Source organism: Eumetopias jubatus, unplaced genomic scaffold (assembly GCF_037043125.1).
Source record: "Eumetopias jubatus isolate StellerSeaLion01/CBP00866 unplaced genomic scaffold, mEumJub1_p1.0 scaffold_16, whole genome shotgun sequence".
Lineage (NCBI taxonomy): Eukaryota > Metazoa > Chordata > Mammalia > Carnivora > Otariidae > Eumetopias > Eumetopias jubatus.
The window spans coordinates 71,880,299-71,902,362 of NW_028274822.1; the positions used below are offsets into that span (position 1 = coordinate 71,880,299).

General features: G+C 43.8%; 2 protein-coding genes and 1 non-coding gene across 3 annotated transcripts; 1 reads left to right on the plus strand and 2 right to left on the minus strand.

Annotated features, from left to right (window-relative positions):
- The first annotated feature begins 313 nt into the window (after nucleotides 1-313).
- Nucleotides 314-6,299, plus strand: XBP1 (X-box binding protein 1). The gene is given in 6 exon segments (XM_028124748.2): nucleotides 314-612; nucleotides 1,542-1,638; nucleotides 2,700-2,834; nucleotides 4,700-4,735; nucleotides 4,738-4,845; nucleotides 5,153-6,299. Coding segments are annotated over 6 exon segments (1,173 nt in total). The 5' UTR covers nucleotides 314-373; the 3' UTR covers nucleotides 5,711-6,299.
- A 3,942-nt stretch (nucleotides 6,300-10,241) lies between these two features.
- CCDC117 (coiled-coil domain containing 117) lies at nucleotides 10,242-21,755 on the minus strand. Its single transcript, XM_028124758.2, has 5 exons — nucleotides 21,461-21,755; nucleotides 20,759-20,809; nucleotides 16,159-16,383; nucleotides 15,583-15,720; nucleotides 10,242-13,204 (listed from the first exon to the last, which is right to left on the minus strand). Exons 1-5 carry the CDS (start codon nucleotides 21,640-21,642, stop codon nucleotides 12,967-12,969), a joined length of 834 nt encoding a protein of 277 aa, XP_027980559.2. The 5' UTR covers nucleotides 21,643-21,755; the 3' UTR covers nucleotides 10,242-12,966.
- Nucleotides 17,886-17,991, minus strand: LOC114225251 (U6 spliceosomal RNA). Its single transcript, XR_003612523.1, has one exon. It is a non-coding gene; the product is annotated as a U6 spliceosomal RNA (small nuclear RNA).
- Nucleotides 21,756-22,064: the final 309 nt, after the last annotated feature.

A 22,064-nucleotide genomic window follows, 5' to 3' on the forward strand; every position in this document is an offset into this window, starting at 1 on the left:
TCGGAAATGCGTCAGCCTATGGGGTAAAATCTGTCCGAGGAGGAAACTCCGCCGGGTTCCGGACCCTTCTTGAGGAGCCGAGCAGTGCCCAGGCCCTCCAGGGCCCCCAGCCCGGGATCCCGCGGGTCTCCCCCCACCACCGCCCGCCCACTCCAGCCCCGGACCGCAGCAGCCACGGTGGACGCCCCGGCCCCCACGCTGGACGCCCCGGCCCCGCCCCCTCCGGGCCCGCCGGACCAATGGGCTCCGAGAGCGGCCACGCGTCACGCGGCGCTGGCCAATCACGGAGGGCCACGACCGTAGAAAGGCTGGGTGCGGTGGGGCCGGCCCGGTGGACGGCGGCGGCGCGGTCTGGCGTAGACCCTCTCGGGCCATGGTGGTGGTGGCACCCGCGCAGACCTCGGCCGCCGGGGCCCCCAAAGTGCTGCTTTTGTCCGGCAAGCCCGCCGCCACCGCCGCCGCCGCCACCGGAGCCCCGGCCGGCCGGGCTCTGCCACTCATGGTGCCGGGCCAACGAGGGGCCAGCCCGGAGGTGGCGAGCGGGGGCCCACCCCAGGCGCGCAAGCGACAGCGCCTCACGCACCTGAGCCCCGAGGAGAAGGCGCTGCGGAGGTGGGCGAGGGTCGGGGCGCGGACCCTGAGGGCGAAAGGCGAGGGGCTGGGACCCGGATCCGAAGCCGGGCGCTGATCGGGCGCCCTGGGCCTGGCGGGTGGGGTGCCAGCGTGGCGCGGGGCGGGGCAGGAAGTCGGAGTCCCGGGTTGCCCGGGCCTTTGTTAATCCCCCTTCTTTTCTGTCTCATTAGAGATGCGTAGAGCTGAGTGTTCGCGCACTTGGGTTCCAGGCCCTCTTGCTCTGTGACCATAGACCTGTCATTCAGCTTTTCTGAATTTGGGCAGTGGCGTGGACTCGATTGACCTACTTTTTTTGGAGGGTCATGGAGCCGAAATGACAGTTGTCGAGAGGGCTGTGAGCTCCGTAAGGCTCACTAGTCAAACTTAGTCTCCGCGCCCTTAAAAATGGTATCTATTCATGAGGTCGTTGGAAAGATTGAGTGAGAAACGCCTAGTACCCAGTTCTCGTAAATGTTAGTTCTTTTGTGATCATGGTGCCTTTTGTGATTTAAGTGCCTCCTTGAGCAGACGCCGGGCCCAGCCTTCCGGGGACTGCCCAGGATGTCAGCCAGGGCGAAAGTCATCGGCCTCTTCTTTATTTGAGTTCTACGGGGGGAATAAAAATGGGAGGAGGAAATCTCTTATGATGCAAGATGAGTAGTATTTGTGTCCAGCGTCCTTGCTGTGGCCGGGATGCGACGGGGGTGTGGATGACGCAATATGGGAGAGAATGAGGCAGTTCTTCAAGCCAGATCCAGGAAAGGCTCTATTTTTTGTTTTGTTTTATTGAGGGGAGGAGCCTGGAGTGTATTTTACCTTAGTCCACCTTATACTGTAAATGAAAAGGAAAGCACCAGCTGGCCAAGTTCTCAAATAAAGATATAAATAAGGTTTGAGATGACTTAGTGTATGTATGTCCCTTTTCTCAGGAAACTGAAAAACAGAGTCGCAGCCCAGACTGCCAGAGACCGAAAGAAAGCTCGAATGAGTGAGCTGGAACAGCAAGTGGTAGATTTGGAGGAAGAGGTAAAAATACTTAAGGTCAAACTCTTATATTTCTTGTATATCCTTCCTTGGTGAATGTTCTGTTGTTTGCTGCCCATCTCAAGTTGTTCCTTTCTCTTTAGAATACAACTGAACAGTTAATTAAAAGTTAAGCTAAAAAAAAGTTAAACGAATCTAAATTAGGGTAGATAGGTAGTTAAGTGATTAGGTGGTGAAACTTGATGAGAGCAGAAGTGGTTGACCCTCTGGCATTTGGTGCTAGGTCTATCTCAGAGTTGGTGAATTACAACATTACAACGTTTATCAAGTTAGTACTAAGAAATTTGTAAAAGCAGGTAGAAAATCATTGCTTAAATCTGAGACCCTTCCTGGCTTGGCCAAAAGTCCACTAACGGTTCCCTTACCCTTCTAGGGCCCACTTAACTACCTAATCTTAAATTGTTGCCAGCTACACATCTTAAATACATAAGGATTTCATATATATCTATATTTATACACACACACACACAACATATTTTGATTTTATGGTCCACCATTACTTCTATTACAACCTGCTAGTTCAAGATAGGAATTTTTTTTTTTTGCCATCCTATCTAAATTAAAGCCACAAGTCACCCTTTGCTGAGGTCTATATTAGTAGTTGGAAGCATTGTTATTTGTGACCCCACAGCATGGCAATTGTTTTTCATAACTATGACCTTTCCTTTGAATACCTACTGTGAACCAACTATATAAGCAGAATTTTTCAAAAGGTCTAGGAGGTAACGGGCACCTGGGTGGCTCAGTCGTTAAGCGTCTGCCTTTGGCTCAGGTCATGATCCCAGGGTCCTGGGATTGAGTCCCACATCGGGCTCCCTGCTCGGCAGGAAGCCTGCTTCTCCCTCTCCCACTCCCCCTGCTTGTGTTCCCTCTCTCGCTGTGTCTCTCTCTGTCAAATAAATAAACAAGATCTTAAAAAAAAAAAAAAAAGGTCTAGGAGAAGGAAAGGAAACCAACTGTAGAACTGTAGTGAAACTTATCAGCTAGATTCTTAAGTGAAAGAACTGGTTGTTTCAATAGCTTCTTCTTGAACTTACTTCCAGAACCAAAAACTTTTGCTAGAAAATCAGCTTTTGCGAGAGAAAACCCATGGCCTTGTAGTTGAGAACCAGGAGTTAAGACAGCGCTTGGGGATGGATGCCCTGGTTACTGAAGAGGAGGCTGAGACCCAGACCAAGGTAGGTCATCTCATTTATCTGATGCCCTGTGTGAGAAGTGCTTCTAAGTGACATGACCCCTTAATGGCACTTACTGGTTTTTCAACTGTGTAGTGAATAGTACTAAATCCTAATAATTAAAGTAAGTTACACAGCTAAGAGCAAGTACTAACAAGTATCGATAGCCAACAAGATGGACCATGTCAGTGTTAAGGAGAACCAGAAAAAGGGGCGCCTGGGTGGCTCAGATGGTTAAGTGTCTGCCTTTGGCTTGGGTCATGATCCCAGGGTCCTGGGATCGAGCCCCGCGTCTGGCTCCTGGCTCAGCAGGGAGCCTGCTTCTCCCTCTGCCTCTCCCCCTGCTCGTGCTCTCTCTCTCTATCTCTGTGTCTTGAATGAATAAATAAAATCTTAAAAAAAAAAGAGGGTGCCTGGGTGGCTCAGATCGTTAAGTGTCTGCCTTCGGCTCAGGTCATGATCCCAGGGTCCTGGGATCGAGTTCCGCATTGGGCTCCCTGCTCCTTGGGAGCCTGCTTCTCCCTCTGCCTCTCTTCTCTCTCTATCCCTCATGAATAAATAAAATCTTAAAAAAAAAAAAAAAATCAGAAAAAGAACCAGTCCAATCTAACTAAATGCTCCTAAAACTGTAGTAGTTCTTTGATGAATATGAATGAGTAGGGACAGGATTTATTGTGATAGTGACACCCCTCTGATAGAAGGTGATTATGGGTTTTAATGCACAGACATGGTGAATTTTTTATTGACAGCACTTAAGTGGTCTGAGATTGACAGTAGGGCACTTCTACTCTGTGAAGCTAATGTTCAGAACAAACTTAAAAAATTACTGTCCAAAAAGATTGGGGCCTGAACTTCACTATGGAACTTTATTAGTCAAGATTATTAGGGGGGCACCTGGGTGGCTCAGTCCATTAAGCGTCTGCCTTCGGCTCAGGTTATGATCTCACGGTCCTGGGATTGAGCCCTGCATCAGGCTCCTTGCTCGTGGGGAACCTGTTTCTCCCTCTCCTCCCCACTCGTGCTCTCTCTCACTCTCTCTCAAATAAATAAAATTAAAAAAATATTATTATGGAGGGGTGCCTGGCTGGCTCAGTTGCTGGAGCATGAGACTGTCAATCTCAGGGTTGTGAGTTTAAGCCCCACTTTGGGTGCAGAGATTACTTAGATAAAAATTTTTTTTTTGAGATTTTATTTATTTGAGAGCGAGTGCACATGTGAGCACAAGTGGAGGGGCAGAGGGAGGGGGGGAGCAGACTCCCCATTGAGCAGGGAGCCTGATGTGGGCCTCAGTCCCAAGACCCTGAGATCATGACCTGAGCTAAAGGCAGATGGTTAAGCGACTGAGCCACCCAGGCTTAAAAAAACAAAACATTATTATGGAGAACATCATTGAAGATACTATTTAAGAATATATCAGTCCTGGGGCGCCTGGGTGGCTCAGTTGGTTAAGCGACTGCCTTCGGCTCAGGTCATGATCCTGGAGTCCCGGGATCGAGTCCCGCATCGGGCTTCCTGCTCAGCAGGGAGTCTGCTTCTCCCTCTGACCCTCTTCCCTCTTGTGCTCTCTCTCTATCTCATTCTCTCTCTCTCAAATAAATAAATCTTAAAAAAAAAATATATCAGTCCTTCCTCAACCTTTGGGGCGTTTTTGTTGCATAGAAAATGACAGAAGTTAGTCTTCCCTCTCTTTTCTCCTCTCTCTTGGGAGGACTCAATTAAATGGAAATAACAAAGGTAAGGGAAAGATTTCAGCTCTAAAGCATAGTTTTCTAGCTTTCTGGAAAGTTGAGAATCGCAGCTGCCAGGTGAGCATTTCCTTGAGGACTCTGCAGTTTGAGCTGTTTATTGACATTGGTCTTTCTTCCCAGGGGAATGGAGCGAGGCCAGTGACCGGGTCTGCTGAGTCCGCAGCACTCAGACTACGTGCACCTCTGCAGCAGGTGCAGGCCCAGTTGTCACCCCTCCAGAACATCTCCCCATGGATTCTGACAGCGTTGACTCTTCAGACTCTGAGGTAGGGGTTTTTGGGATTTAGTGAAGAGCTGTATAACTAGTTAATTCTATCTGTTTGATGTCTGACATTCCCAGCCAGACAGAGGAGAGCAGAAGTTAGTTTTGGCTGGGTTACAGGTGAACATCGACTGCTTCCTTATTTCCAAGTGATTTAGGACATAGAGTGAGGTGTAGATAAATGGGTCTGTGGGTCTCGGTGGTTATCCTATTGTGATTAATTTACATTGTGGGACCTAATATTACGTATTCCAGGTAAATTCTCAGTACATTCTGATGGTTGGATTCCATTTAATTTTTGCCTCTTGCAGTCTGATATCCTGTTGGGCATTCTGTTCAACTTGGATCCAGTCATGTTCTTCAGATGTCCTTCCCCAGAGTCTCCCAGCCTGGAGCAGCTCCCAGAAGTACACCCAGAAGGACCCAATTCCTTACCAGCCTCCCCTTCTCCATCACTGGGGACGTCATCAGCCAAGCTGGAAGCCATTAATGAACTGATTCGGTTTGACCACATATATACCAAGCCCCTAGTCTTAGAGATACCCTCTGAGACAGAGAGCCAAGCTAATGTGGTAGTGAAAATTGAGGAAGCACCTTTCAGCCCCTCAGAGAAAGATCGCCCTGAATTCACTGTCTCAGTGAAGGAAGAACTTGTAGAAGATGACTTCATTCCAGAGCTGGGCACCTCAGATCCACTTTCATCCAGCCACTGCCTGAAGCCATCTTCCTGTCTACTCGATGCTTATAGTGACTGTGGATATGAGGGCTCCCCTTCTCCCTTCAGCGACATGTCCTCTCTGCTTGGTGTAGACCATTCTTGGGAGGACACTTTTGCCAATGAACTCTTTCCCCAGCTGATTAGTGTCTAAGGAATGATCCAGTGCTGTTACCCTTTTCCTTGACCATTATACTGCCTGGAAGATAGCAGAGAAGCCTGCGCTTCATTTAAAAAAGCCAAAGTAGAGGGCGTACAGTCCTAGGGAATTACTCTAAAGTATTTGTTCAAACCGTATAGGTCACCCCAAGTATTGTCTTTTGTCATCCAGCAGTCCAAGGTACTCAGATATATTACTATAGTCCAGAATTACAGCTTTTGAGGTTGTACCCTTATCTTAAAGGCAGTAGTTTGTCCTAAAATTCTTACGTAAAGGTCATTGGACAAGCGTCTTAGACATGGAATTTGTGAGTGGCCCTTTAACATTTCTTTTCCCTCTTCTTGGCATCCCAGGCTTACCTCCAATTTTAGGTCCTTTAGTTTGCTTCTGCAAGCAGAGAACACCTACCTGAGGGGGCTCCTTTCCTTCATGTACAGTTGAAGTAAAGATCAAGAATCTTTTGTAAAACTATGGAAATTTACTATGTAAATGCTTGATGGAATCTTTCCCTGCTAGTGTAACTTTTGGAAGGTGCTTTCTCCATTTATTTAAGACTACCTGTGCAATTAAAAAGTGCAATGCAGTGTCTTTGTTCTTTGGTAACTGTTTTCTCTCTAGGTGTTTCACTGTTTGCCATGATAGTGACTTGTCCAGCTTCAGTGAGCGTGCCACTTTTTAAAGGTTTTTCCCCCTTCGTTACTGCCTGCTTCAGTTTCTGGCTGCCATAAATGATATAATCTACTCTTTGAGCAGTTACTATATATATATATTTTTTAACCCCCCTCCTTTTTTTAAGATTTTATGTATTTATATGAGAGAGAGACACAGCAAGAGAGGGAACACAAGCGGGGGCAGTGGGAGAGGGAGAAGCAGGCTTCCTGCTGAGCAGGGAGCCCGATGCGGGGCTCGATCCCAGGACCCCGGGATCATGACCTGAGCTGAAGGCAGACACTTAACGACTGAGCCACCCAGGTGCCCCAAGCAGTTACTATATTTCTGAGAGTTTCTTTAGCCTAACTGGCCAATACCACAGACTAGTAAATAGCAGAGCTAGAACACTTAACCATTATTTTGCCATACCATTTTATGTTAAGAGAAGGACATACCATTAAATATCAAGATTCTCTTGCCATTATTATAGGGATTAAGAACATTTTCTAGACTCAGACTCCCTGGGTTTAACTCTGCCACTGGTTTGCCAGGTAACCCTGGACATGTAATATCACTTCCTCACCTGTACAGGGGCATAATAATCAACCTCTTTAAAGGTTGCTAGAAGATTCAAAGAGATGATGCATTATAAGCTCTTGGCATACGTACACTTATCAGGCACCATCCCAAGCACTCAAAAGTTAGCTCTTCCCATAATCCACTTTGGAGAGAGTTTAATCTTACAGAATTATGTATCCTCTAGAACGTGTTTCACAGAAGAATGAACTTGTTCAAGAAAAAATCTGACACATCAATATTACCCCAAAACTATAGAAATGATAACCTTATCATCCTCCATGTGCATCTTCTCCTTGGGAATCTTCTTAGAAGATACTGAAGAACTTCCCTCATTTATAGAAAACACTTCACATATACCAGGATCCTATGCCAGTATTACGACTACCACTACAGAGGTTGGAATGAATGATTATAGACAAAAGGTAGGATTCAAAAACTCCTGAGCAGCAAGACAAAGCAGGCTCTACTTTCAGCCAAGTACAAGGGAATGCTTGGTGTGACTGGGCACATCCACTACACAGCCTAAAATCCTTGGTCACTGAAGCCAGAGCTCAATTCTAGTTCTTGGCAATGCAAGCTTACTTAGGCTCAGTTTCTTTCTCCTTTTTTTAAAAAAAATTTTCTTCATAATCTCTCCACCCAACGTGGGGCTCAAACTCACAACCTGAGATCAAGAGTCTCACGGTCTTCTAAGCCAGCCAGGCACCCCTCGGCTGCTTCTATATTGTAAATATATAGACAGCTTCCAGTTGTCCCCATGATTAAAAATCTGATCACCTGATTTTCTGTAACTGAAAACTTAAGTGATGGGAATCTAGGGCTTGTCTAAGCAAATGCAATCACAGATGCATTTTAGCCACTCTCCGTAATAGCGGAAGCATCTGGAGATTGAGGCGCAAATAATTTACATTCAATGACATCACATGAAAGAGGCAGCTGTGCTAACAGGGATAACACACAGGACGTATATAACCTGTGTCGGTCACTGGGGTTTTCATTTCCTGCACAGATGGTGAAAATGACTAAACACTGCCCAGCCTTGAGAAAACACCTGGTATTTAAGGACATCTTTTTGAAACAAACTGGTCAGAAATAAAGACCTTTTCCTGCAAAACCAAAGCAAGATTTCTATTAAATGCAGAGGGTTGTCCATTAATCAATCAGGTGACGAATGTCTGCACACCATTTCCCTAGCCCTTGTTAACACCAATCTGTGTGTGCTTCCTTGCTTCTACTAGGTATATCCTGGAGCAAACACAGCAGGACAGAACTGTAGACAAAAGGTAATGCTGCCTACTCCAGGAATATTTTATGGCATCAGTTAAATTCTAATATCCTAAGAATGAAATCTTTATGTCGTGACTTCTCAAATTCATTAAAGGACAGGAAAACTGGCTTGTTTACCTACTCATCAGTTGTTGAAAGACAAACCCTGGTCTTGCTTGAGCTGTAGTCTAAATGCATTCAATTCGTATCAAAACTGACACTGGCAGAGTATCTGGACCAAATGGATATACACAAAGCTGTATTTTCTCAAGGAGTTTAATGTTACACTGACTGAACCATACTTTGTTGTGGGTTATTTCAATGAAATCTAAATGACACTTTAGGGCACCTGGGTGGCTCAGTCGGTTAAGAATCTGCCTTAGGGGGCGCCTGGGTGGCTCAGTTGGTTAAGCGACTGCCTTCAGCTCAGGTCATGATCCTGGAGTCCTGGGATCGAGTCCCACATCGGGCTTCCTGCTCAGCAGGGAGTCTGCTTCTCCCTCTGACCCTCTTCCCTCTCGTGCTTTCTATCTCTCATTCTCTCTCTCTCTCAAATAAATAAATAAAATCTTAAAAAAAAAAAAAAAAAAAAAGAATCTGCCTTAGGCTCAGGTCATGATCCTGGGGTCCTGGGATCGAGTCCCGCATTGGGCTCCCTGCTCAGCGGGAAGCCTGCTTCTCCCTCTCCCACCCCCGCTGCTTGTGTTCCCTGTCAAATAAATAAATAAAATCTTTAAATAAATAAATGACACTTTAGGTGTTCTATGAAAACACTATAAAACCACTGGTCAAGTAGGAAGAACATTGAAGCTGGTTAAGTTCGATTGCAATACGAAATTGTCACTATCTACTTAGGTTTTATTTTCCAAATCTGTAAAATAAAGAAATTAGGTAGCTTTTAGGTGATTTCCAAATTTTGGTGAAAAACAATGTCCTGAGTTTTCTGTAATTGCAACCCAAACTTAACTCCACCTGCCCACAAATCAGGGACCCACATCCAGCCAAGGTTGTAAATATGCAGGCAATACTGCCACCCAGTGACCTGTCAACTCTTAAATGAACACATAACATTATGGAATTTCCCTTTTGTTCTAGAGGTCCTAAACCTTTAAAAAAAAATACTGTGAACTCTATATACCATTTCCAACTCTATAAACATTTTTGAAGACTGTCATTACTGTCATCTGAACAGTGGCAATCCATCACCACTGCCAAATAATGCTGTTGACTGACAGCAGCAAATTGAGTGGTAAGCATTCTGTGGGTTTTAGAACAGCAAAACAGTCTGCCTGTTTTGGAAACAGTGAATTCATTTACACAGCTTAACTTTAACCCAACATAATCATCTTCTCAAGATAAATTTAAGTCCCTCACTGATATGTTTTTTTTTTTTAGGATTTATTTGAGAGAGAATGAAGAGAGCATGGCGGGGGGGGGGGGGAGAGAGAGAAGCAGACTCCCCACCGAGCAGGGAGCCCAACGTGGGACCGATTCCGGGACTCCAGGACTCCAGGATCACGACCTGAGCTGAATGCAGTCGCTTAACAAACTGAGCCACCCAGGCACCCGAATGCTGCTTTTTCTAAGATTTTTTATTTCTTGAGAAAGAGAGGGGCAGAGAGAGAAGCAGACTCCCCAATGAGCAGGGAAGCCCGATGCAACGCGGGGTTTGATCCCTGGACTCCAGGATCATGACCTGAGCCAAAGGCAGATGCTCAACCGACTAAGCCATCCAGGCACCCATGGATGCTGCTTTAAATACAATTTAGAGGGGCGCCCACGTGGCTCAGTTGTTGGACATCTGCCTTCGGCTCAGGTCATGATCCCAGGGTCCTGGGATCGAGCCCCGCACTGGGCTCCCTGCTCCCCGGTAAGCCTCCTCCTCCCTCTCCCAACTCCCCCCTGCTTGTGTTCCCTCTCTCGCTGTCTCTGTCAAATAAATAAAATCTTAAAAATAAATAAATACAATTTAGAGGAAAGCAGAGGTAGCTGATTTTACTCATGTGAGGAATACAAATACCCCAAGAAGTCAAAACACTTAAGAAGTTTTATTGAAAACAATAAAATACAGAAACATCAGATTCTCATTTTAAAGTAAAATTGACAGCATCTTCCAGAACCTTCCTAGTACTGAACCATTGTCACTATTAAAGTTTCAAATCCAAAATAATTAATGAACCTGCTTATAATAAGCATTCTTCTCATGGTTCTAGCCCCTATTTTCCTAAATTTTACATTTGCACCGTTTCAAAGATGAGTAGCAGGTTTTGTTTTTGTTTCTGCTTTTTTTATGACTAATATTTGTGAGAACTGGACTTTATATTAAAAAAAACCCACACATCTTACTCAAACTCAGAGAAAATATACATTTGTTCATTAAAGCTCACCTGCTTTAGATAATTTTTCTCTTCACACATTAGCATAGTAAGCCAATGTTTGATCCATGCTTCAAAAGCTGTACAAAATGAAAAGACCTACTGATTCCCTAAGGAAACCTAAGGCAAAAGCAAAAGCCTTACACTACAGAAGAAAAACAAAGCAGAGGCATGGAGACTGTGGGGATGGCTCAGATGAATAAGCACCACAAGGATGAAGAAAATTTCTGTACAAACATATGCAAAAAAGATAAAGTTTAAAAAGGAGCATTAAACATCCATTTTCCTGCAGAAATAATTAATCATGTCAGATAATCTGACTCCTGAAACAAGTTGTTTGGATTTTAATTAACAGACTCTTCATTCTCTCCTATATTTTACCAGTGGTATCAGAGCCGTTTTGGAGCTCTTCCTCCTTTTCCTCATACAGACCTTTGATCAGAAGCCTGGCCCACAATTCCTACCGAAGACAATCTTAATGTGTTTTGGGTCCTTCTTTGGAAAGTTGTCACCTCCCCTTCCGCCCTAACACTGGGACTAACTCTAAATTCTGGGCATTCACTTCATGTTTTTGAGTTATACCAGAACAAACTTTCTTTAGCACGGCGATTTCTTTAAGGCTACAAACTGTAAGTTGGTCCCATTAAATAATGACCTAAAGGCAGGAATTCTTCAAATGGCATGAATCAAACACTTGCACATTTCAACAGAATACAGTTTACATTCATCTCTAAATCTGAGATTAAGAAACTATTAGCTGGTTTCCAACTGGTTTTAATACTGGTTTGAAGTTTGAATAATTTTACTGTGTAGATATTAAATATTGTTTAAATATTAAACATTAAATTTTTTCCTGACTATCCAGACAGAAATAGAGAAAGCAGGAACAACAGGCAAGGGAAGAAAACAGTCCAATTAACAGACTTGTTACTTCTACGCCATCTGTAACAAGGGGAGGGATTTCAGCATGGGTTTCGAAAATGCCTGGGAGCTGGTTTCTACAAAGTCACCTCTACTTGGCATAAGCCATTTTTTTTTTTCCTACACAAGGTATCTGGTTCCTACAAAGGGGGAAGAAACCCAGAAAACAAAACAAAAAGAACTGGGGTGGTCTCCTGTTGTGTGATGTAAGGGCCAGTATTACACTATTATACTCATGTAATAAGTTAGAGTGGATATTCAGTAGCACTAAAGGAAGTGTTATTTTACGCGGCATACGCACTACTGAGTCCTTGCCACACAGAAGAGCCCTTCCTGAGAAATTAAAACTTCAATCCTGGTTATCCCCAAAGGGCACCTTGAGCCTGGTTTAGTTCCTCAAGATGAAGATGTCCTGCTAGCAGGAAGCTATTCTCTACTAACTCTGAGGTTGACTGCGCAACAGCTAAAGCACCAGGCAAAGTGGCTAGTTCAGTAACTCTCAGTGTCACTTACCCAGAGGTTTTCAGTTAATTATCGTCATTGTTTTCTACATTAACACTAAAAATACTCAACTTGCTAATATAGGTACAACCTTTTTAAAAAAATACCTATCAATGCTGGGCTTCGCAGACTTGGCAGTTCTTGGGATTACTTAAGGGAGGCTTCTCCCATAGCCAATTTGCACATGGGTTACCTCACAATCACTTTTTAACAATCGCTCAAAGTTAATTAATTTGTAAACATTCCTGAATAACTGGGCTTATCAATTATGCAAGGGAAACCAAGGAGCAACAGTAGCACAAGGCAAAAAAGCCTTGAAGGAAAAACCTTTTCTTTGTATTTTCATTGCATTTTCAGAGGCTAAGAAGTGAGCCACAATGCTACCAGCTATTTAATCAATGCAGCTACACAGATTTGACAATATACAAGCTTCAGAGCCTCTGTTAAATCTTAGCAATAGTCTACGCTACTGCTTTCCTCCCTCCTCTTCCCAATCATATGTAGTCACCACTGAAACGAGCTCCAATCTACAGACGCAGTTCTGACTTGGCTGTCAGGATAGTGTCACAGTAGGAGCATCCTTCTTTCTTAATGCATTGTTTCAAATTCAAGTGTCTGAATATTTGCCAACTATCTGAATGGTTTAGACAATGTGACAGATGACTTAAGTCACCCTTAGACACACAGCTTCCATACTTGCCTTTGCGGGCTGTAATTTCCATTTCCTTAATAAGCCCCGTGGAAAACTTTACCTTTGAGACAAGCTTCCTTGGCAAAAAGTTGGATTCACGAAATGGCTACCCAAAATGAGAGTCCCACCCCAAATCACAGGTGGAGATATTATTACACCCGTTTCATAAAACTTTCAAGTCCCTATACTATACAAATACAAGTAGGCTCACGACTAAACACATGAGCCTTCTAAAATTTGACAACTTTTAGCATAGAAACTGGTTTCTAGAGTTCCATCTCTTCTTCTGTGCAAGCAGCTGTCTCCAAACTATTGTAAACAGGCATCCCTGTTTGCCGAGGTTCCAAGAACAGTTCAGTTCTCCCAGGGAAGGCAGTGCCAGCAGCGGCATGCTTAGTTTGGCTCTCTCCTGTGTAGTTCTTAGCATTAGATGACGGCTTTGGCTTATCAGAAAGGAGTTCAGGGAGAGGTTTCCAGAGCACGAGCTCCATGGAAGGACGGCTCCTAAGACATAAAATACAGATTTTTATAAAAAATTTTAGGATACGGAAAAAGATACATGTCGAAAAGCTAACGTTTGCTACCAAATACCTAGAATTAAGAACTGATGGCATCAAAACAGATTTATGTGATCTAAATAGATCTTTAGAAAGGTCACCTCAAATACATACAATTTTACAGTTCTACCCATATTTTGAGACTGAGAGAGAACACGCATGCGCACACATGAGGGGAGGGGGAAGAGCAGAGGGAGAGAAAGAGAGCGAGAATCCCAAGCAGACTCCCCAATGAGCATGGAGCAGGCCACAAGGCTCGATTCCAGGACCCTGAAATCATGACCAGAGCTGAAATCAAGAGTCGGATGCTTAACAGACTGAGCCATTTAGGTGCCCCTGTTCTGCACATAGATTCAACCAAACCAACTAGTTGTACTGATGCTGTGGTTAAAAGTAATACAGGGGGGCCTGACTGGCTCAGTCAGTAGAGCACGCCACTCTTGATCTTGGGGTTCTAAGTTCGAGCCCCATGTTGAGTGTAGAGATTACTCAAGATCTTTAAAATAAAAGCAATTAAAAACATCCAATGTAAAAAATAGAGGCCCTTGATTTAGTGTTAGAAATTTCTTAAATTGCGGTTAATATTAGTAGGTATGGGCTACTACCTTGTACTAAACCTTTATAAATGAAAATGAAATACTGACCAAATACATTACAAGTGTCTCCGTATGCCTTCTGCTTAGTACAGCTACAAAGCAGAATGCTTTTTGCAGTCAAGTCCAAAAGATTAGGGCCCCAATGCCTGCCTGCCCTCAGTCCTCCTCCATCCAATGGTGGCTTGATAGTTTCTGGGACCCAAAGGCAAGTTAGACAAAATAAACCACAATGAAGAGTACCCCCAAATGCTGGCTTCTGAAAAACTACCAAGAGCAGAAAGTGCGGGGCACCTGGGTGGCTCAGTTGTTAAAGTGTCTGCCTTCGGCTTGGGTCGTGATCCCAGGGTCCTGGGATCGAGCCCTGCGTCAGGCTCCCTGCTCTGCAAGAGGCCTGCTTCTCCCTCTCCCACTCTCCCTGCTTGTGTTCCCTCTCTTGCTGTCTGTCAAATAAATAAACAAAATCTTTAAAAAAAAAAAAAGGCAGAAAGTGCTATTTTTTAGGCTATAGGACAACATGGCCTGCTTACTCTTGGCTAAACTATTTACCCACCCTCAGAGCTGGGTAGTTAATTATAAGTCCAAGCTAGGGGGCTAATGCAAAACTTCTGTGATCTACCATCAGCTGAACCCACTGTGGCCAAACGCAGTAATTCTTCATCCACCTGGCATCACTGGGGCTGGTCTCCTCAGAGACTTTTTCAGATACCTGACACCTACCCTCACTGAGTATCCAATCTACCTATATAGTCTTTTCTAGGTAAGACCTAAATAGCACTTTATAACCTGACTACTATTTTACACATGGATAATGACTGCTTCAGGTCATGTGAGCTCAAGGACTGTAAGAATTACAGGGCTCTCATTAGTTCTTGTGTTAATAGCCCCAGGCTGCTGCGTTTTTTAGGCTGATGTTTGCTTTCTAGTTTCCTCTCGTCCTCACACACTATACCGTCACACTCACTACTGTGAGTTTGTTCTCACTTGCTGTTCCTGTGTTTCTACTCCGATGATCTAGGAAACCAGGTAACTGAGCTCATTAAACTAGGCTTAACTTAAGAGCAAAATGGCTTAGAGCTAAAGCCCTGAGGGGCTATCCACTATGAGATAAGAGTGTAGCCTTGGTGGTAACTATTTTGACTACTGGGAGATTTCTTTTGGTTTGTTTTCTAGGTCTCAGTGGTGTTCCTGGATAACTGACAGGCCAGTAAACGAGAGCTTTTGAAAAGTGGTTCCTATATCCTATGACAAGAATTTGGGAGAAAGGGCTCTCTTGCCAATCCTCCCAACCCCAATTATTAGACAATAGTGCATTTCAGGACTTCCAAAGAATTGGGGGTTAAGAAGGTAAGGCAGCCACTCCTGCACACTTCAAACTTCTTGCACAGCATTTTGCTCAATCCCAGTGAACTAGGATAAAGGTCTGTATCCAACCTGAACTAAATACAAAACCCACTGTGCTTTCATTTCGCTGGTGATCAGGGGATGGAGAGATGACTAGCATAGGATGCGCTGTGTCTGGGGACACTGGGTTTCGCAGTTGGTTCATCACCCAACTCTTGATTTCAGCTCAGGTCCTGGGATCGAGCCCCACATCAGGCCCTGTGCTCAGCACAGAGTCTGCTTCTCCATCTCCCTCTGTCCCCCAGCCCCGCTGCCCACCTGTGCGCTCTGTCTCTAAAAAATAAATTTTTTAAAAATAAATAAATGGAAACCAGGAACCAACACTTACATGGACTCAATCATTTTCTTTGTAAAGACTTCATCAAATTCCCTCTTCAAACCTGTTTTCATGGTATCAGAAAGAACAAGACTGGGGAGATGGTTAATATTTCTGTCAGCTTCCACTTCTTCATCTTCATCAATTATCCTAAATAAAGACAGCAGAGAAGGAAAAGTTAGTCAAGCTATTATTTATTCTAGTAATTGGACAAAATTTAAAAACAAAATAAAAGCAGCAGGTGCTACAGAGAAAGATCAAGTAAAATATGAGGTTCTGAGTGAAAAAAGTACACACAGAAGAGTTACTCAATGTTTCAGTCAACAGATGCAATCATATTTGAAGAATGTGTCCCTGAAAACTCCCATAAACCAAAAAATTAATATTCAGACAGTAGGTGAAAATATTTAGCACAGTTCTATGAGAAGAGTTTGACATTTAATGTGTCAACTTTGAGTTCTCGTATTTTTCATAGACTGAGAGGCTGAAGATCACTGTTACTACCAAATGATGAGTTAGACTAGCTTCAAAGAGTAGAGATGTCACATGGGATCCGCAATAAGCCAACGATATATAATACTCATTTACCTGTCCTCGATTTCTTGAAGCCTCCTTCGGGCAACTTCACACTGTGGTTCTCCGGTTGTCTGATCCATTTCTTCACAAATAACATCTAACATGCCAGGTGCAGTGAGGCCACTAGTGCACGGATTTACTCCATGACTCTCTATAGCCTGATGTGCACAAAGAATCCAGTCATTAGGACCAGCACAGAGCCCTGCTTCAGTTAGCCTTTTCTTTCTTACCGGACAACTGGAAAAAAAAATTCAATGAAAATTCAGTCATATAAATGAAATGTTTATCATCCCTTTCTCTAACCAAACTCTTATGTAAAAAAAATAAAAAAAACCTCTGATTTTTGACAGTGTGTGACTACAAGATGGAAAATCATGCTTTTCTTTTGTCATTCTGAGAGCTTCCTTGAGATGTTTTCTTCTGCTCTCTACCAAATTAGACGGCACCTGCAAGATTGTGCCTTTTCAGATTAGTGTTCAGTGTGGGAACTTCAAGTCATTCCTATTTATTTGGCTCTGGATAGGTCAAGTGGAAAGTAAAGAAACCAAAACCACAAGCAGCAGTTCAGCACCAGCCATATTTTGTCTTAATTCTGCTTGCTCCATATGGGGAGGTGGTCGACAGACATCTTCCCTTAGGGCAAAAGATAAATGCTTCATCAGGTCTGTTCCAAGTACTACAGGTTGCAGAGGATACTGCTTATTTCTTGGTCCTCTCTGAAATGTCAGAAGACTGTCATTTGGCTCTGAGTCCCTTACTAATAAGGGTGTACATTTTTCTCCCACCTTGTAACATAAACCATTTTCACTTCCTAGAAAAATTTATATTACATAGAGCTCTTCGAGTTCATCAATTTTTTTGTTTTGCAGATTTGGAAACTAAGACCTCGAAAAGCTAAAGTGCCTCCTCCTAAGTGTCACATAAGGTAGAGCTGCATGTTAGGTACCAGAAGCCAGAGCTCCAAAGTCCTAGCTCTACGTCATTTTCACTGAAACTTATGGCCTTCTTAGGGAAGTTCAACCATTCAAGCTCTTACCATGAACTAGTATTTGCATACACTGCAATGTGCCCAGTTTAGTTGAAAACTGTCTGAAGCTGGTCCTATTCTATTTAAGTACTTAGACCAGATGTACTCTATTGCTTGGGCATCAGCAAGTGTAACCTCAAAAACAAACACAGCTCTGCAACTTAAAAAAAAAGTCAAAAAAATCATTAATGGCTACCACAGCTTACGAGTCTCTAAACTGAAGGTCAAAGGAAGTGGTATGTATTTTACAAACAAATTTCTATTCATGTTAAGACTACAAAAAAAAAATCAACATTAAAGTCTCTGGCAATATAAAATCTGACAAATAATGATGCTCTCCTGAACCTAGACTTCTACTGGAATCAACAAATAATTTTTTTAAATCTTTAATTTTTTGAGGTCTTTTTTGAGTATAGTTTTTTTTTTAAGATTTTATTTATTTATTTGAGAGAGAGAGAGAGAGAGAGCGAGAGGGCGCAGGCACATGAGAGGGAGAAGCAGACTCCCCAGTGAGCAGGAAGCCCAGTGTGGGACTCAATCCCAGGACCCTGGGATCATGACCTGAGCCGAAGGCAGACGCTTAACCAACTAAGCCACCCAGGCAGCCCTTTTCTGAGTGTAGTTGACATGCAGTGTTACATTAGTTTCAGGTGTACAACACAGTGATTTCTACAACGCTCCATCTTATGCTATACAACTGTAGCTATCATCTAAATATATGGAACCCCTCACAAATTTGCATATTATCCTTGCACAGGGCCCTGCTAATCTTCTGTGTATCAGTCCAATTTTAGCCTATGTGCTGCCAGAGTAAACACAAGAATACGTTTAGTTTATAACTGGTTTTAATTGATAAGAAAATATTAAGAATGTCCAGCTATACATCACATATTTCTGTAATATTTGGATAGTTTTAGGGTGTGGTGTTTTGGAAAGCAGGAGAAAAACTATATACATAAAACCAGCTAAGAAAAAGCAGAATAAATCTAGAGGGGACAGGTAATTTCCTAGCACATCCAATAATTCAATTATGAAATGCAGCTGAGTGTAAAAGCTGGGTTCTGATCTCTGACCTCCAACATGATTTGGCCTATATTATTTCACGCCTGTAGGTCCATTTTGCAAATAATTAGAGATCAACGATAATTAAGTTTCCAAAAAAATATGATATAAAAGATTTCAAAGTACAGATAAGAGCTATGAAGTGGCAGGTAGGCAGCACACTTCTGGGCATTAGATATTCAAATGTCAAGTTCCTCATTCTCAGGGCCTCAATTTCTCCTTTAATCTAAATTAAAGGCAGCTAGCCTTTTCTTTTTTTTCCAGTCAGCTCTACACCCAGTGTGGGGCTTGAATTCACAACTGCCCCCACCCCAGATCAAGGATCCCATGCTCTACAGACTGAGCCAGCCAAGGACCCCAAAGGCGGTTAAATTTTTAAGCCAACAGATTTTACGCTTCAAACTTTTCACCCTGGAACTCTTTATTCAATTATCTTTTTTTTTTTTAATTCATTTATTTTGGGAAGAGAGCAAGCAAGCAGGGGGAGGAGCAAAGGGAGTGAAGCTGACTCTCCTCTGCACATGAAGACGCTGGACTCGATCTCATGACCCTGAGATAAGGACCTGAGCCAAAACCAGGAGTCACATGCTCAACAGACGGAGCCACCCAGGCATCCCTATTCAATTATCTCTTACAGTGTACTCCAAAAGACAAAAGCAAAGAGATCCATATCTGCAACAATCCCAAGGCAATAACGAATATAAACATTGTCTGGTCTGGTGGTTTTTAAGGTAAGGCAACTTTCAAAGCTATTTAGCATATGCATCAGCAAGGTTAGAAAATCCAGTTTCTGCTGGCCAAAAAACAAACAAGTAAAACATATACAAAGTTAAAAGACGAATGACAAATTTGGGGAAACATTAACACCCATAATAAAAGTACTGATTTCTTTAAGTAAAGATTTCTTATAGATGAACATGAGAAAGATCAATAAGCCAACAGAAAATGTGCAGAAACAGGAACAAATCACACAAACACAAATGGATTAAATGGAAAGATGTTCAAATTAACTTTAATTTACAAAATATAAAACAGTGGTCTTAAAAACCAAAAATGATCTAATTTTAACTATAAGATCCTATGTTCATACAATTCAATGAATAATTAGAAAACAAGCATCCATTAAAATAACATTCAAGATGCAGACCACTGTCAACATCCCAAAATGGTACTCTATTTCCTTCTCCCTACAGGTAAACACTATGTTATAGTACTGTATATATTCTTCGGATGTTTCTTTTGCTCATATTATTCTCAAGACATAGCCATGTTGATAGATGTCATACATTCCTTTTTCCCCTTTTTGCTGAATAGAACTCCACTGTATGAATTTATAATTTACTTTATCCATTTTATTACCGAGGGACATATAGGTTGTTTCTAGTTTTGGGCTATTATGAACAAGGATGCTATGAACTTTCTTGTATGCGTCTCTTGTTGCAAGCGTGTACACACTCAAGAGGGGAACTGTTGGGTAACAGGGTATGTATGTCTTTAACTTACTAGATAACGCCAAACTATTTCCCAAAGTGCTTGTACCGATTTACATTCTCATCCATAGTACTGCAGTTATTGATGCTCCAGTATCTGGTGGTAAAGTAACATATCTCACTGAGGCTTTACTAGGCATTTCCCTGAAGACTGATAAGGTCGAATGAACACCTTTCATTTGTTGGTCATTTGGATATCCTCTCTTTGGGATTCTCTCACTCATTTTTCTATGAGACTGCCTGTCTATGAGATATAATATTTAAACCTATGAGTGAAGTGAAAAAGTTTGAAAATACAGTTCTGGTGAGGAGACGGAGAAACAGGCATTTCCACTGTTAAATTTAAAATGCATGCAATTCACCATCTAGGAATCCATTAACCTACTTGCAAATATACACAAGGAACTTTAAAAAGAACAGACATGGTAGATTTAATCCACAGTAAAAGCAAAAGACTAGACCTAACTTAGAAATCGGTCAACAGGAGACTGGTTAATGACCTATACCTAGGCCTTACAATACTATTCTACTCAATGTTGCAGAAGAAATTAGGTAAAACCCTATGCGCCCATACACAACAAGATACCGGAGAATAAAATGAAAAGATCAATGTGTTGCACAATGTGAAGAGTTACCTTCTTATATAATATAGAAAACCAGAGGTATATACAGTTATAAAGTTTTTAGATTATCTTCCAAAGGAGAAACAGGTAACAGGGAGAAAAGGGGAGTATGCACTCTTAAGACTGTACAATGTGTATCCTTTCCCACACTTGAAATCCTTTTACTTTGTACATGTAATAATATTCACACGGATGAAAATTCAAACGTTACTAAGGATTAGAGAGAGAAAAGTTTCCCTCTGACATGCCAGTTACCCAGTTACTTTCCCTAATAGGCAACCACCGTTACCAGTTCCTTGTGCCTCCTTGCAGAGATACTTAATGTTTCACCTTTTCACTTAAAATAAGTAGTCGAGGATAGGAAACAGGTTAAGTGACCATAAAGTGAATAAATGGCACCTGAAACTTACTCATCATCCTCCTCCTCTCGCTTGTGTTTCTTTTTACAGCGAACTGAAACACTGGTGGGGAAAAAAAACAGTCAATTGAGAAATTCACTGAGGCTGTGCTTTCGGCATCCACTCTCCCTTTCCCAATAATCTCGCCCATCCCACGAGCACCGGCTCTCCCTTTCCTTGCCGCCTGGGACTGGATATACAGATCCCAAGGTCGCTCAGGTTGGGTGGTCCCGACAGAACTAGAAGTTGAAATCTCAACTTGTCAAGGGAGTGGGAAATAAATTTGGGGGGACCGACGCAGGGAAAACGTATCTGGGGCAGGCACTGTGCTAAGCACTTTACTTCCACGATCTCACCAGCAGGACCCATTTCTGTCCCACTTTGCGGATGAGAAACCGAGTGTCCGCGAGGCACCGAAGTGAGCACCGGCGGCCGCGCCGAGGGGACGGCCAGGCTCCGATCGGCCTGGGTTCCAATCCCGGCCCGACCTGGGCGAGCTCGGCAAAGTCTCCTCACTTCTCGGAGTAGCAGGCCGGCCGAGGTCAGACCCGGATTCCCGGGCTGTGCGGCCCCGGGCGACTTACAGTTAACGTCCCCGGGATCAGTTTCTCGTCTGCTATCTGGGAGCTCAGAAGCCCCCCACGGAGGGTCGTGAGGAGGGTTAACGAGCCCGAGCTGCGCGCCCGCCCGCCCCGCGCCCGCCGGGCTCCTCACCGTCCGCGCGCCGCGCTCCCGCCGGGGCTGCTCGGGGCGGCGCGGAGTCCCGGCCGCGGAGCCAGCTCGGCGCCGTCCGCTGCCGGCGGGAAGGCCCGGCCGGAGAAGGCCGGCGGCGGCTGCAGGAAATCCGGGCCGCCGCTCAGCGGGAGGCCGCTGAAGGGCCGGCCGAGAGCGGCCATGGCCGGGGAGACGAGGAGGCTGCGCCCGCGGCCCCGGCCGCCCGCGTCCCCAGGCCCGGCAGCTGCGGCCACAGCGACTGCTGAGAGGTGCCCGCCTCTGAGCCCGCTCTCGACCCCACGTCACGCCTTCTAGAACCCTCCACCCCGGGCCGCCCAGGGGCACGCCGGGATTTGTTGTGTGTAGAGAGCTGCTACCGCGAGGGATGCCGGGAGTTGCAGTTCCAGCGGACTACAACTAACATGGCTGCCTTAGCTTAGTCGGCTGCTGCCGGAGGATGCCTCTGGAGCCTTGAATGTGAAGTAAGTTCCAATCCGCACACGTCTGTACCTCAGTTTTCTCAACAGTAAAACCTGGTAATAATAATACCTATCTTCTTATGATTGATGGGAGAAGTAAATGAATTAAAACATGTGGATTCTGA